Source organism: Apodemus sylvaticus, chromosome 12 (genome assembly GCF_947179515.1).
Source record: "Apodemus sylvaticus chromosome 12, mApoSyl1.1, whole genome shotgun sequence".
Taxonomy (NCBI): Eukaryota; Metazoa; Chordata; class Mammalia; order Rodentia; family Muridae; genus Apodemus; species Apodemus sylvaticus.
This window is the reverse complement of record NC_067483.1, coordinates 70,417,710-70,432,931: the sequence shown is the minus strand read 5'-3', so window position 1 is coordinate 70,432,931 and position 15,222 is coordinate 70,417,710. Positions and strand designations below refer to the sequence as shown.

The following is a 15,222-nucleotide window of genomic DNA, read 5'->3' as shown; positions in this document are numbered from 1 at the left end:
TCAGCAATTTTCATGGAAAAAAATTGATTATTAAGTACAGTCACTATGCTATACATAAAATTTACAAACCCTTTACTCTGTTATCACCACAAGCAATGCCCAACCTCTGTTTCTATGAGTTCAAAAGATGAAGCATATAAGTGAGATCGAGAAGCATTCTCTGTATACCTCACTACGTCTACTCAGTGTAATGTTCTCCTGGTTTAGCTATATTGTGGCAGTGATAGTCTTTATAGTTTCATCATGTCTTAAGTTATGCATGTGTTCATTTATCTATTAATAGGCACTTGTATCTTGGTTAGAGCGAATAATGGTTAGTCAAATATTGCCATTAAATTAAAAGAAGCACTAACAAGCCAAATCTTTACTAAAAGTATATATAAATGTGTGTGCATATCTGTATATATATATATGCATCACATAAACACTTGGTATATATTATTTATATATACTAGCATCAAAGAAAGAAGCATTGATATGCTCGACTGAGGCCTTGACCTTTTCCTGCATGCATGTTGCAGGTTAATGGCGGCATTCAGTGCATGGCCATTCGGCACTTTGGTGAGCTACTCACGGATATGAGTCAGTACAGCTGGACCCTGCGCCATATAGTCCTGGGAAGCCTTGTGCCCCTGATCCTGTTTTTGGAGTCTAAGGAAACAAGAATTGTAAATGTAAAAACCTTGAAATTATTTCTCCTAATTAAAAGTACCACGGTGTTTTATGTAACAGCAAATCAAGCCTCACTGATCTCTTCTGTCTCCCAGGCTTGTAGATATACACTAACTGTGTGTGTCACACAACTGAAGTGGTCAACAGCATGTCTGCTCAAAGATGAAACTTACAACTTTGAGTCAGTGGTTCTCGATATCTGCAACAACCTTGTAAGTAGCCTTCTGCTTTAACTGGAGTCAGAGGTGTTAGCACAACTTTAAAGTTACACAAATGACTGGAGATGCGGTCATGTTAAGGAGGATCTTATGGAAAGAATGTGAATAATAGATAATAATGCTTATAATTACAGTAAAAGCTTTATTTTTTAATTTATTTTGTATTGAATATCATCTTCATTTACATTGCCAATGGTAAAACCTTTCCCAATATCCCCCCTCCCCTAAGACGCCCAACCCCTCCCCCTCCTCTTTCCCCATGCCTCTCCACCCAACACACTCCCTCCTCCCCCACCTTGGTTTCCCTTTGTTCGGGCCTCTGTTGAGCCTTTACCTGACCAAGGACCACTCCTCCCACTGAGGCCCAACAAGGCCTTCCTCTGCCACATTTTTGGTCTGGACCCATGTGTGCCCCTTAGTTGATGGTTCAGTCCCTGGGAGTCTTGGGGCATCTGGGTGGCTGAAATCATTGTTCTTCCCATGGGGCTGTAGACCCCTTCAGCTCCTCTAGACAGTAAGATCTTTATATCAGGTGTTCTCGACCTTCCTAATGCTTCAACCCCTTACAGTTTCTCATGTTGTGGTGACACACAGCCATAAAATCATTTTTGTTGCTCCTTGATAACTAATTTTGCTACTGTTATGAATCATGATGTAAGTATCTGTGTTTTGCACTCTGAAGAAAGGAGTCATTATATTAGTAGGTAAATAAATTTAATTATGTCTTAATTTGTCTTTGAATGTACAAAATAAAGTTCAAGTCAGAAGTATTCATTAAATCATTTGCAAATGGTCTCTTTTGGATCTCAAGCCACAGAGTAGAAACTGCTGTTTAAGATGTAAGAAAAATTTTTTCATACACTCAACATTGATCATTCGTTCTATTTTCTTCATCTTATTTTGATCTGTGAATGTATATAAACTGGAATAGAATACCACATCACCAAAAGGAAAACTGGAATTATTTTGTCATGACTTCATGGGCTGGTCCTTTGAAAAACAGTATGAACAAGGGCAAAAACACAGGGCTGAGAGGACGCTAACACAGGTTAGAAACACAAACATGGGTTAGAAACACAGCACTGGTTTCAAAATAATATCACAAACAGACTAATCTTAGCAACCAGAATAGTACAATTCATGCAAAAAAAAAAAAAACCTTCAAGTTATAAATTGGTCTTACTTTCAAACTAGCAATTAAATGATTAAGGTCCCTTGCCTTGTTACTTCTCTAGAGGAAACAAATATGTTTTTATCAAATTAAGAGTTTATTTTCCGTTTTTATTCTCAGCTTTCTTCTCATGAAAGTTATATTACAGACTTAATATCTGATACCTTAGGGTTCCTGGGGAGCTCTCGAGCCTTTCTGAAGAAAGGAGCCATTATATTAGTAGGTAAATACATTTAATTATGTCTTAATTGTCTTTGAATGCACAAAATAGAATCCAAGTCAGAAGTATTCATTAAAGGATTTACAAATCTTTACAATTGACAATGCCTGTCATGATAAATAGGATGAATAGAGGTTAATATGTGTGATTAACTTAGAGTTTTGTTTACAACTCAAATTAAGTATATCTGTATTATTAATAATTACATAAAATGTGTTCAACAATATGGATAATAAACTTTTATAATGTAGTATCATTCTTTTCTATTGCCTAAAGTCACTATCTAAAGAACAACTGAAACTTAAAACTTCACATAAACATCATACTCAACACACCTGAATACCTGTAAGGGCAAACCATAACAAATAAGGAACTGCTATCAGATCCAGTAAAGTCCAAAAAAAATAAATGTATATGGGCAAGCCCAGGAAACACTAAGAGAGGAGAAGACAACTGAAGCTTTAGGCCTTGGACAAATCTGACCAACAGTAATTGTAGTTTTGCTCATGACTTTCTCACTGTGAAGATAAAATTAATAATCCTATAGTTTGGGATTCCCAATTTTGGTGATAGGTGAACCATGATAAGCATTAGGTATTCTGATCTGTGCTGCTCCCAGAGAAGAGAGGGAGGGGGAAGGAAGAGAGTCAGGGAGGGAGAGAAAAGGGAGAAAAAGGAGGAGAAAGACAGACAGTCATCAGAACAGACAGACAGAGCCAGATTCTATAAATTTGTTTCAAACAATGCAATCTCCTGAATAACCTATAACCTTCCATCTCTGTGTGTTACAACTGGGGAAATACCACTAAATAGCTTCTTCATAAAAGGGCAGCACTATTTTTCTGTAGAAGTAATTCAAGGGGAAAAATAGAAGGTATTTTTACCAAATGGATGACACAGGAAGTAATTCTGCAAATCTAAAACCTTAAAGATTGAGTGTATTTACAAATATACAGGATACATCTGATGAAAAAAGACAGAGCCCATGGAAGCAAGACTTTATAGCACAGGAGTCAAGTGTGGGAAAAGACACACAAGCATCACAGAAAAGGAAAAAAACTATAACCAGCAAATGAGTGAATCTGCAGTCAGTAGTGATAGGTCAGCCAATCATCAACAAGAACAAAGGTCATACAGGAGAAGTCAGTGTTCAGACTACTGTGATACCTTAGAATGTACATTGATTATGTGTGTATAAATACATACATATACATATACACATGCACATGCACATACACATATACATATAAGTGTAAGTAATTTAAATCTCAAAAGTATCATACAACAATTGTCATTCTATATATTAAAAGGCAAATGAGTAACCCAATAGGAAATATACAAGAAGAAGTGATCCCATTTATAAATGAAAAAAGGAAAGAAAATGATGGAGGAAGAAATGTGGGGGAAGGAGAGATCAAAGAGACAATGCAAGGTTAGAAGGAAGAGCTAGAAAAGAGAGAAAAGAAGGGGGAAGGAAAGAAGGGATGGTGAGCTGAGAGAGGGAATAACGTCCAACAATAAAAATAACAGGAACTAACAATCTTTAATATCCCTCAACAGAAATGGACTAAATTCCCCAATTAAAAAAAAAACACAGGCTAAAACATTAAATACACAAGCAGTATCCATCATTTTGCTACATACAAGAAACACACATCAGTGACAAAGGCGGATACAACCTCAAAATAAAGGGCTGGAAAAAATTTTTCCAAACAAATGGTACCAAGATACAAGCTAGAGCCACCATTCTAACATCCAATAAAATAGACTTTTCAACAAAAACTAATCAGTAGAGATGGAGAAAGACACTTCATACTCATCAAAGGAAAAATTCACCAAGATGAAGTCTCAATTCTAAAATCCAAGTTAAAACCATAGAAAACAATCTGATGGCAAAAATAACATGAAACATTAAAAACTGGCAATTACACGTAACATTTTCACAATTTCATTTTAAAAACAGGAATGTAGGACTGTACTTTATTTCCACTTCCTTGGAGGACCCCCTCCACACCTGTGTGCTCTTACTACTGTCTATCCTCTGAGGACACTATGAATGAGACACACTTCTCGAAAGCATAGGGCTAACATCCACATGCAATGTCTGCCTTTCTGGGTCTGAGTGGCCTCACTCAGGATGACTGCCACTAGCTCTATTCACTTGCCTGCAAATTTCACAAGTTTATTTTTCTTAGCAACCAAATCATATCCCAGCGTATACATGAACCACATTGTTGTAGTCTGTTCACAAGTTGATGGTCATCCGGGAAACTGAACGCCCAGTTGTTTTACTGTACTGTGCTATATCGTTCTAACCCTGTCATAGGAAAATGGAAACTAACTTTCTTTTTTTTTAATTTATTAGATTTTTTTATTTATTTACATTTCAAATGTTATTCCCTTTCCTTGTTTCCCCTCTGAAAACCCCCTATCCTGTCTCCCTCCCCACTGCTTACTAACTCCCCCCACCCCACTTCCCTGACCTGGCATTCCCCTATACTGGGGCATCAAGACTTCACAGGGCCAATGGCCTCTCTTCTCACTGATGACTGAAAAGGCCATCCTCTGCTACACATGTAGCTGGAGCCGTGGGTCCCTCCATGTGTACTCTTTGGTTGGTGGTTTGGTCCCTGGGAGCGCTGGAGGTACTGGTTGGTTCATATTATTGTTCCTCCTGTGGGGCTGCAAACCTCTTCAGCTCCTTGGGTCCTTTCTCTACTTCATCCATTGGGGACCCGATGCTCAGTCCATTGGTTGGCTGTGAGCCATGGATATTTTGATTCCCCTTCTAAGAAGAAGCCACACTTCGGTCTTCCTTCTTCTTGAGCTTCATGTGGTCTGTGAATTGCATCTTGGGTATTCTGAGATTTTAGGCTAATATCCATTTATCAGTGAAAGCATACCATGTGTGTTCTTTTGTGATTGGGTTACCTCATTCAGGATATTTTCTAGCTCCATCCATTTGCCTAGGAATTTCATGTATTCATTGTTTTTAATGGCTGAGTAGTACTCCTTTGTGTAAATGTACCACCGTTTCTGTATCCATTCCTCTGTTGAGGGATGTCTGAGTGATGTTGTGAATTACCTTCCCTAAGAGGGGTGATTTGATGACAGCCATTGAAATGCAGAGTAAATGTTTTCATTATGGTTGCAGTTACTTGTGGTTCTGGAGATCATGCACCCATTCACTGAGCTGCATGCCTGACTCTGGTTTGTCTTTAATATGATGGTTGTATGCATGTGCATGAAGAGATTTGTCTTCCTCATTCTCGGTTGCCCTGTCCTATCTCCTTTTCCTTCAGCAAAGGGTAAATCTCCCAGGGATATCAATGAAACATGGCATATTAAGTTATAATAAGACTAGGCACATACCCTCATATCAAGGCTGGATGAGGCATCCCAGTAGGAGGAAAAGGGCCCTAAAAGCAGACAAAAGAGTCAGAGACAACCCCCCTCACTCCCACTATTAGTAGTCCCACAAGAATACCAAGCCACACAAACATAACATATATTCAGAGGACCTAGGTCAGACTTATCCAGGGCCCCTGATTATTGCTTTAGTCTCTTTGAGCCCCTATGAGATCTGGTTGGTTGATTCTGTGGGCCATTTTCTTTTGGTGTCCTTGACCCCTCTGGTTCCTACAACCCTCCTTCATCATCATCTTCCTCTATGGGATTGCTGAGCTCCACCTAATGTTTGGCTGTAGCTCTCTGCATCTGCAGCATCAGTTGCTGGATGAAGTTTCTCTGATGATTATGCTAGTCTCTGGCCTACCTGCGAATCATTCTACTGACTTTGTTTCTGGTCATATTTGGTTCTATAGTAGGTCTCTGGACTATCCAGACACTGGCTTCTGGCCTACCAGGCAGTGCCATCCATGGGCTTCCTCTCGTGGCATGTTGGACTAGTCATTAGTTGGCCATGCCCACAAGTTCTATACCACTTTTACCCCTGCACATCCTTCAGGCAGGACAAATCATAGGTCAAAGGTTTTGTGAGTGGGTTGGTGTCCCAGTCCCTCCATTGGAAGCCTTGCCTATTTACAAAAGATGGCCAATTCAGGTTCTGTAGCTCCCATTACTAGGAGTCTTCTCTAGGGTAACCCTCATGGATTCCTAGGAGTTTACATTGCTCTAGGTTTCTACCTTGCCCTAAAACGTACGTACATACATACACACACACACACACACACACACACACACACACACCAGTGCCAGTCATCTGTCCCAGTACTCTCTACCTTCCAGCTCCAACCTGATCCCACCTGTTCTAATCCCCATCATCCCCCAGGTAACCAACAAAAGCTATTCTCTTTCCTGCTTCCTACTTAGATCCATGCATCCACCTGAGTCTTTCTTGTCACTTAGCCTCTCTGACTCTGTGGCTTGTAGCATGATTACTTTACAGCTAATGTCCATGTTTATCTTTCTGGATCTGGGTCACCTCACTCAGGATTATTTTTTCAAGTTCCATCCAAATTTTATGATCTTAGATTTTTGACAGCTGAGTAATAATACTCCACTGCATGTGACTCTTCTGAACCCTCAGAGTATAACTTGTCTGTTGCTCTGAATAAAGTTGGCTATTGCATGAGACTTTGGTCCTTGGCTCCATTCTTCCAGGTACCACCACCAACCAGAGCAGTTGGTAATAGATTACATGTAAACAAAATAAGCTCATAGCCAGACTGTTTTAAGAAAGCTCTACTCCGCATGTAACACTGGAAATACACGCGCTATTGCAACATGAAAGAACATGAATACATTTCACAAAAATAAGCTGAATGAAGATAATAGGGCCTCAAAATACATTCTGTATGAAGGAACATATATATGTGTGTACAAATGTGCAGGAACTTGCAAAAGGCTGTGGAATGTTTGTAGGGCATGAATCTACATGGTAACTAAGGTGTGCTCACTTTGAGATCATTCTTCATACACATACTTTAATTTCTCATTAATAATTGAGTAAAATCACTAAATTATAGTTTAATGTAGTAAGATAATGAGAAATGTGCTCAATAATTTAATTTGATTTAACTTTGCTTATATCTTATATATAGGGTATTTGGGGAAATCAGGAGAACATTTACTACTCAGAGAAGAAATTGATATCATGATTGAGGGTAAGATTGGAGTTTTCATGTATAGATCCCCAAAAAAAATCACTATTTTGATTCTAGTTAAATAAGAGCTCTATATATAGGTTATAGAATGGAAATTTGTTGGCAGTAGGTTTATGATTAGGAAAAATCAGTAGAAATACTAGTTTATGGGGCATTTTATATTTTTTCTCTCTTTCCCTATTCTATCTCTCTGTATTTCAGTCTCCAAATTTATACCATTTATTATCTGAAATCTAATGATCATGCTAGAGCCTTGAGAAGTTATCAAAAGTTCAGTAGTCATTCACTTACATAGCCTTCAATTTTTTTCAACAAGTCCTGTGTTATAGCACCATGTAGTCGTTGGGTTACTCTAGTAAATGAAGTAAGCTCTTTCCTCATGGATTTTAGATTCTAGTGGATCCTAACATACATTGCATTCAGAAGGGGAGGGAAAGAAGAAGGGTAATGTTATTCCTTCAAATGGTTTGGATCCTGGTATTAGTAAAATACATGTGTTATTTTATTATATGATAACCTTAATTTTAATCAGTTTCCTATTAATAATCACTTGGATTCATTCCAATGAATCTCTCAGCATCTCTCTACAGCCGTATTAGAAAATAGCTGGTGGCAGGGAGATGGTGGCTCACAACCATCCACAACACCACTTCCAGGGGGCTCAGCACCCTATTCTGACCTCGTCAGGCACCGAGCACACATGTGCTGCACATACATACACTCAGGAAAACCACTCATAGATATAAAATAAAAAATAAATCTAAGATAAAAGATAAGGAAAATGGCTAGGGTAGCTTTCTGCTTCTCTCCCTCCTCTCTCTCTCTCTCTCTCTCTCTCTCTCTCTCTCTCTCTCTCTCTCTCTCTCTCTCTCTGTGTGTGTGTGTGTGTGTGTGTGTGTGTGTGTGTGTGTGTGTGTGTGCATGTGCGTTCATGTGCATGTGTGTCTATTCCTTTCTGAAATCTACTATTATTCAGAGAAATTTCCACAACACTGCTAGAAGTTTATGAGTGTCCCATGAACTTTCACATATACTCATGCAGTCTCCTCCCTTGTCAGGGTCTCCTACCCGGGTTTAGTTGCTACATTGTTTCCACTTGAAACATTATCTCTCCTCCATCCAGTCACTTTCATTCATTCAACAATTCTGGCCACCTGTTCAATGTCAACTATTACACTTCTCCCTTAATTCTTCTTCATATCTTTGTCTTTTTCCTTTAATCTTCTCCTCTCCTATTCTATTTCTTTTATATCTGGAAGATAAAATAATATTGCTCACACTGTAGTCCTAGCACTTGGAAGGTTGAAGCAGAAGGATTGTTACAAGTTCAAGGGTGTTTATCTAAGTGTAGTTTCATTCCAACAACTATGCCATGACCTCCTTTTAGTAAAATACATGTGTTATTTTATTATATGATAACCTTAATTTTAATCAGTTTCCTATTAATAATCACTTGGATTCATTCCAATGTTTTCTATGATTATCACCAATATAATATACATGAGTCTTTCCTTACAATACTGAACAGAATGCTTAGCACATATGTTTGCCATAAATTTAGTAACTATTTATGTTTTTCTTTAATAGTTAACATTGGTCAAGTAAAGAGCATGGTAGGGAAGAATTACAGGGGGGGGGGGGCGGATACAAGAGAAAGTGACTTGCTAAAATGTGACTGCTTAGACTTACTGTCCCTTGAAGTCAGCTAGACCTTGAACTAAGGACGCCTCTGCTGTTGCAGTTATTGAGCGGTTGACCCGGTCGGAAGACCCTCTGATCAAGGAGTTGGCAGAAAAAACCCGTAAACTTTTTAAGGAAATGGCCAATCGAATGGCCTCTTCAACCATCAAACAAACCTTCCGAAAATGGGTTAAGATGTTCCGTACTAAAAAAGTGAAGCTCATTTATGATGTGGCCAATATTATAAACCTTGAAGAGAACATTATAGAAACCATCAAAGAAGATAGTCTGAGAGATCCCAACTCAGAGAAATCTGAAGAGCAAGAAAGTTCAGCGAGGCCCACTGTGCAGAGATTTGAATATATTTTATAAAAAGTAGCACATGCCCCTTGCCTCTTAATAACCTCAGTCTGTGCTTAAATCCATTTCTGAAAAATATTAAAAGTTATCACCAATCCTTTTAATTTTCTATTAAAATATATAAATCTGAACATTCTTCCACCTGTCTGCCAATGAGCAAAACCCTGTATCATACAACACTGGTAAAACTGAGGTGCATTTTTATGCTTTCTTAATCAAAGTGGGTGGGCACTGCTGTCTTGTCCTAACATCCTGATTGAAAATATCTCTCAACACCATCCCCAGTGCTTCATTTTCCAAGTCACAACTCTGCCTGCTTTTACTGACCAAGTCCTCCTAAAGCACACCCACTATCCTTAAACTGCACCCCACACCTGGACTCCACCTGAAGCACAAGAAAATGACCTTAAATATAATCCCTTTTTCCATCATTATTTTTTTACTTATTAATTCACTTTACAACTCAATTTCAGACCCCCCTCACCTACCAGTGCCTTCCTTACATGGCCCCTGCCCCTAGCCCCTTCCCTTCACTTCTGAGAAGGGGGAGGTTCCTCCTGTGAGCCAACCCACCCTGGTACCTCAAGCACTGCAGGACAGTTATGATGATTGAAAATTTTGCCTGGTATAGTAATCTGGACTGACATCTGTGGTCTCTTAGAGTCTGCAAGACATCTGCTCAGGCCCTTCTGGCTTTTAGGGTCTCTGTTGAGAAGTTGGGTATATTTCTGATAGGTTTACCTGGTGGTTCCTCAGAAAACTGAACATAGTATTACCTGAAGACCCAGGTATACCACTCCTGGGCATATACCCAGAAGATGCTCCAACATGTAATAAGAACACATGCTCACTATGTTCATAGCAGCCTTATTTACAATAGCCAGAAGCTGGAAAGAACCCAGATGTCACTCAACAGAGGAATGGATACAGAAAATGTGGTACATTTACACAATGGAATACTACTCAGCTATTAAAACCAATAAATTCATCATATTCACAGGCAAATGGATGGAACTTGAAAATATCATCCTGAGTGAGGTAACTCAGTCACAAAAGAACACACAAAAGAACGTGCACTCACTGATAAGTGGATATTAGTCTAAAAGTTTGGAATACCCAAGATTCAATTCGCAGACCATATGAAGCCCAAGAAGAAAGACCAAAGTGTGGATGCTTCAGTGCTTTTTATAAGGGTGAACAAAATACTCACAGGAGGAAATATGGAGACAAAGTGTGGAGCAGTGGGGATCCATCGCATATACAGTTAACAAACTGGAACACTACTTTTGATGCTAGGGAAGTGCTTGCTGACAGGAACCTGCTGTCTGTCTCCTGAGAGGCTCTGCTGGAGTCTTACATATACAGAGGTGGATGCTTAGAGACAACCATTGGACTGAGTGCAGGTTTGCAATAGAGGAGTTGGAGAAGGGAATGAAGGAGGTGAGGGTTTTGCGGACCCATGTGGGGAGCAACAATGTCAACAGGCCAGAATCCCTGGACCTCCCAGGGACTGGACCACCAAACAAAGAATACAAATGGAGGGACCCAGGGCTCTGGCTGCATATGTGGCAGTATTTCCTGGGCTTTGAGCTGGGAATCTTCTCCTTCTTTCCCTATTATTCTTAGGTTTGGTCCTTTTGTAGTGTCCCCAAATTTTTTATGGATATTTGTATTAGAAACTTTTTAGATTTAGCATTTTATTTTCTTTGACTAATGTCAAAGAGAATTTATTCTATTTATTCTATTGTATCTTCTACACATATTTTTTCCTTCTTCTATCTCTTGTATTCTGTTGGTAATACTTGTATCTCTAGTTCCTGTTTTCATTTTTCATATTCAGCACTATCTCAATTTGTGATTTCCTTATTCATTCTATTTCATTATCAGGTCTTAAACAGTTTTATTCATTTCCTTCATCTGCTTGATTGTATTTTCCTATTTTTCATTTTTTTCCCCTTTGGATATTGCCTATATTTACATTTCAAATGTTTTCATCATTCCATGTCTCCCCCACTTAAAGCCCTTATCTTATCCCACCCTGTGTCTATGAGGGTGCTCCCCCACCCATTCACCCACCCTTGCATCCCCCTATACTGGGGCATTGAACACCCTCAGGCCCAAGGGCACTCCTCCCACTGATGTCCAACAAGGCCTCTTGACACTGTTGCTACCCATATGGGGCTGCAAAACCCCTCAGCTCCTTCATTCCCTTCTCCAACTTGTTGGACATCAGTGGGTTAGGGTTAGGGTTAGGGTTAGGGTTAGGTGCTGCTACCACTCTTTGCTGACGTTAGAACCCAAGGTCCATGGCCTTCCAATATGAACTGAAGACCAGAGATTCTTTAGGACACCTCTATGTTTTTAGGTCTACTGAGGAATCTACCCTCATGACTTGAACAGGTATTGTGCTCATAGCCTTTCCAGTGTGACTTCAGCCACTATTGGACTGCCTATATGCCCATCTAAGAAACCCTCTTTTAATAAATATTCATTTTATCAGCCCTAGGGATCCCCTAGTATGGCACCTCTCTGGAAGAGAATGAAGAACATAGCACAGTTCCCCCCACATGGCCAGAGCATCTCTCTTCACTGGCAACCTGTTACTGCAGCTTCAGTTCTGTGGGTTCTCATGACATGCATACTTCTTAGTCAGGGGTGGCTTCCTGCACACAGCCCCACAGTTCAGTACCACCAACATCACATTAGAGCTGAATTCTAGACTCCTCAACTCTGTTTTTACACTATTAGTTTTCATTTTTATTATATTCAGCCTAACAGGATTCCTGGTACTGTCTTTGCTTTTGTTCTCGTAGTCCAGTTCTCTATGATCATAAAGCTGTAGTCTTTGGCTCGCTCTTAAATTCCGCTCCATGTTTTATGTACTGTAAACTAAGAGATTTCCAACTAAAACTATGAAATGGCATTGTTACAAGACATGTCTTTATTTAAGAGATATTAAAGTATGATCCAGTTAACTACACTAAGAGTTTAATGCATCTGTTTTTAAATGCCATGTGCATGCCCAGTGTTATAAACATAAATTTTGAAATGTATCCCAAAAAAAAACATTAAAACGTTTCAAACTTGAGGAGAATAAATGAGATTTATAGGCACATGCCCTTTTATTTTCGTTTTTTTTTGTTTTTGTTTTGTTTTTTTTGCTTTTAAACTTTATTTGTACATCTTACTTTCCTGTGTGTTATACCAAGTCAGAATATAAATACAGTAAGAGTGGACACTGAACTTCTTAACCACTGGAATCCCACATTGTATGGCAGAGAAGCAATCAGATGTATGTTGATCAAAAGAATCAATTTGAAACAAATCAGAATCCTTGAAGAAATGTAAAGCCATCTGTAGGGAGTGTATTGGGGTGGTGGGGAGAGGGAAAGGGGAAGGATCGCAATTATAATCTTGAAAATAAAATCAGTGTTAAAAAGTCATCTGCTTTCTCAATATTCACCTACGAGCTCTTTGGTGATATATGTGCTGTGCCGCATTTGTCCCGAGTTCCTGGAACTTTGCAGAACTGGTAGATCATAATAGGAGTTAGAGAAGTACTTTTGAAAAAATTAAAACCATGATATGCAGAGAATTTTAGGTTCTGTAGACTCAGCCTAAAATAGTTTTGTTTTGTTTTGTTTTGTTTTTTAGTGGGGCTATGAGTAACCAGACTATAGGGAAAATTTGGTTTGGTAATCTGCTAGAGATGGCAGACAAAAAAAAAAAAAAAAAAAAAAAAAAAAAAAAAAAAAAAAAAAAGGTCAGAAAAGCCAGCCAAGATACCATACCACCATGTTACAGGGTTCCATTTCAAAAGTCAATATTCCCATTAGACTCCAGCTCACCAAACATATAACAAGATCTAAAAAGTTAAACCACTTTAAAGCAACTTAGACAACCATACGTTGAAGGTGAATCTAATAGTTTTTTCCTAGTGTTCTGTTTTCAGCAAACTATTCGGTTCTTCCACTGGGATCTCCCCTCTGTCCCCTTCCTTAGTCAACTTACCATAACATGGAGAAAAATTAATCCAGCTGAACTTTTAATTTATACCATGGAAGGGGAATGTGAACAAAAATCATTCTGAAAGTTTTTAACCAAAGAATATGAGAAGTGTGAGAAAAGCATAATTCTATGATGGAAACACATGGCTGAAGTTAGGGAGCCTCTTAGACAGACATCCATGCGGCCATGAGACCTCGACTATTCTGCATGGCTGGAGTTAGGGAGCCTCTTAGACATCCATGCGGCCATGAGACCTCGACTATTCTGCATGGCTGGAGTTAGGGAGCATCTTAGACATCCATGCGGCCATGAGACCTCGACTATTCTGCATGGCTGGAGTTAGGGAGCCTCTTAGACAGACATCCATGCGGCCATGAGACCTCGACTATTCTGCAGTCAGCAAATTTCACTCCTAATATTTTCAGCAGCCTTTTTTTTTGCAGTGTGATTCCCTCCTCACTTTCCCCTTACACCTACAGGTGTGAAAAATGTCTCAGAACAAACACTGCCTTCACATCACACACTACCCGACACCGAGGAAGCACTGAAAGTCACTCTTTTATTTATTTATTTGTTTGTTTGTTTGTTTTCTATATACTTTGTTTACATTCTGAATGCTTTCCCCTTTCCTGGTTCCTCCCTCCCCATCGGTCTCATAGGCCCTCTTCCCTCTGCCCATTTCCCAATCACCCCCTGTTACAGACCGTGGGTCTGCTTAGGGATATCCAGGGTCCTCTGGTCCAGGAAGGCACAGGTCCGGCTGAGATGACAGACAGAACAAACCACGCACACACAGAGGCAGTTTGAACTGAATGTATGTTGGAGCCATAAGGCAAGGATTTTTATACAGGAAGAGTTGGTATTACCATTTCAAAAGATGTAGCCAGTGGGGCAGGCACAATTATCATAGCCATTTGGTACAAGGAAATGCAACATCAGGAACAAAGTTTCTCAAGAAACAGATACAGAGGATCAATTTACAGATGCCATCAAACTTCCTGATTAGAATACAGAGTCACTCATAGTTTACAGTAAACCTTCAAAGAGTTTGAAGTTTCTTATACCACCTGGGTCTTAACAAGTTCTTGTGAGAAATTCTTATCTAACATTTAGCCTTTTACCTTGGAAAACAAAAAAAACACCTTCCTGACTAAATTAATGCTTTCAGTACCAGAGTGCCCGAGCCATCCTCATATACATACGCACAGCCATAAAAACCTACATGTGGTTGGAAGGTAGTAATTATGTAAACAACTATGAGGCAAGGCACTGAAATTCTAAAACAGTGTTTGGCGGTCAGTGAGTTGACTTCAAAGACCAGATTATCAGCCAGGCCTTAGGAATCCCGGTGAAGAGAGAAAGGAGGAAGTCAGGGCAAACTGCTACTTGGGAACTAAGGGCTCATCTTAAATAGCCAGAAAGTAAGAGAGTACAGTAAATTTCCAGGTGAGATTATCAGCTTCCACAGCTTCCAGAGTGTTCCGTTCTTCCCAGGAGGCATTTCTTTTCTGCCTCTGTCTGTAAAATATCATTTTTACCGACATCACTGGGCCACCATGGCAACCCCCGACCTATTTCCCTGTCCTGGTACTCCCCTGCCATACTGGATCAAGTCTTTTCAGAACCAGGGCCCTCTCCTTCCTTCTTCTTGGGTATCATTTGATATGCTAACTGTGTCTTGAGAATTCAGAGCTTCTGGGCTAATTAATATCCACTTATCAGTGATTGCATTCCATGTGTATTCTTTTGTGATTGGGTTACCTCACT

At 39.4% G+C, this 15,222-nt stretch overlaps 1 protein-coding gene across 1 annotated transcript in view; it reads left to right on the top strand.

Annotated features, from left to right (window-relative positions):
* The window catches only part of Mroh9 (maestro heat like repeat family member 9), a 56,971-nt gene extending 47,512 nt beyond the window's left edge, over nt 1-9,459 (top strand). Inside the window, exons 17-21 of the mRNA XM_052199929.1 lie at nt 522-674; nt 768-884; nt 2,182-2,284; nt 7,345-7,407; nt 9,149-9,459. Coding sequence (XP_052055889.1) covers nt 522-674; nt 768-884; nt 2,182-2,284; nt 7,345-7,407; nt 9,149-9,459 — 747 coding nt within the window. The remainder of the gene's footprint in view (nt 1-521; nt 675-767; nt 885-2,181; nt 2,285-7,344; nt 7,408-9,148) is intronic.
* Nucleotides 9,460-15,222: the final 5,763 nt, after the last annotated feature.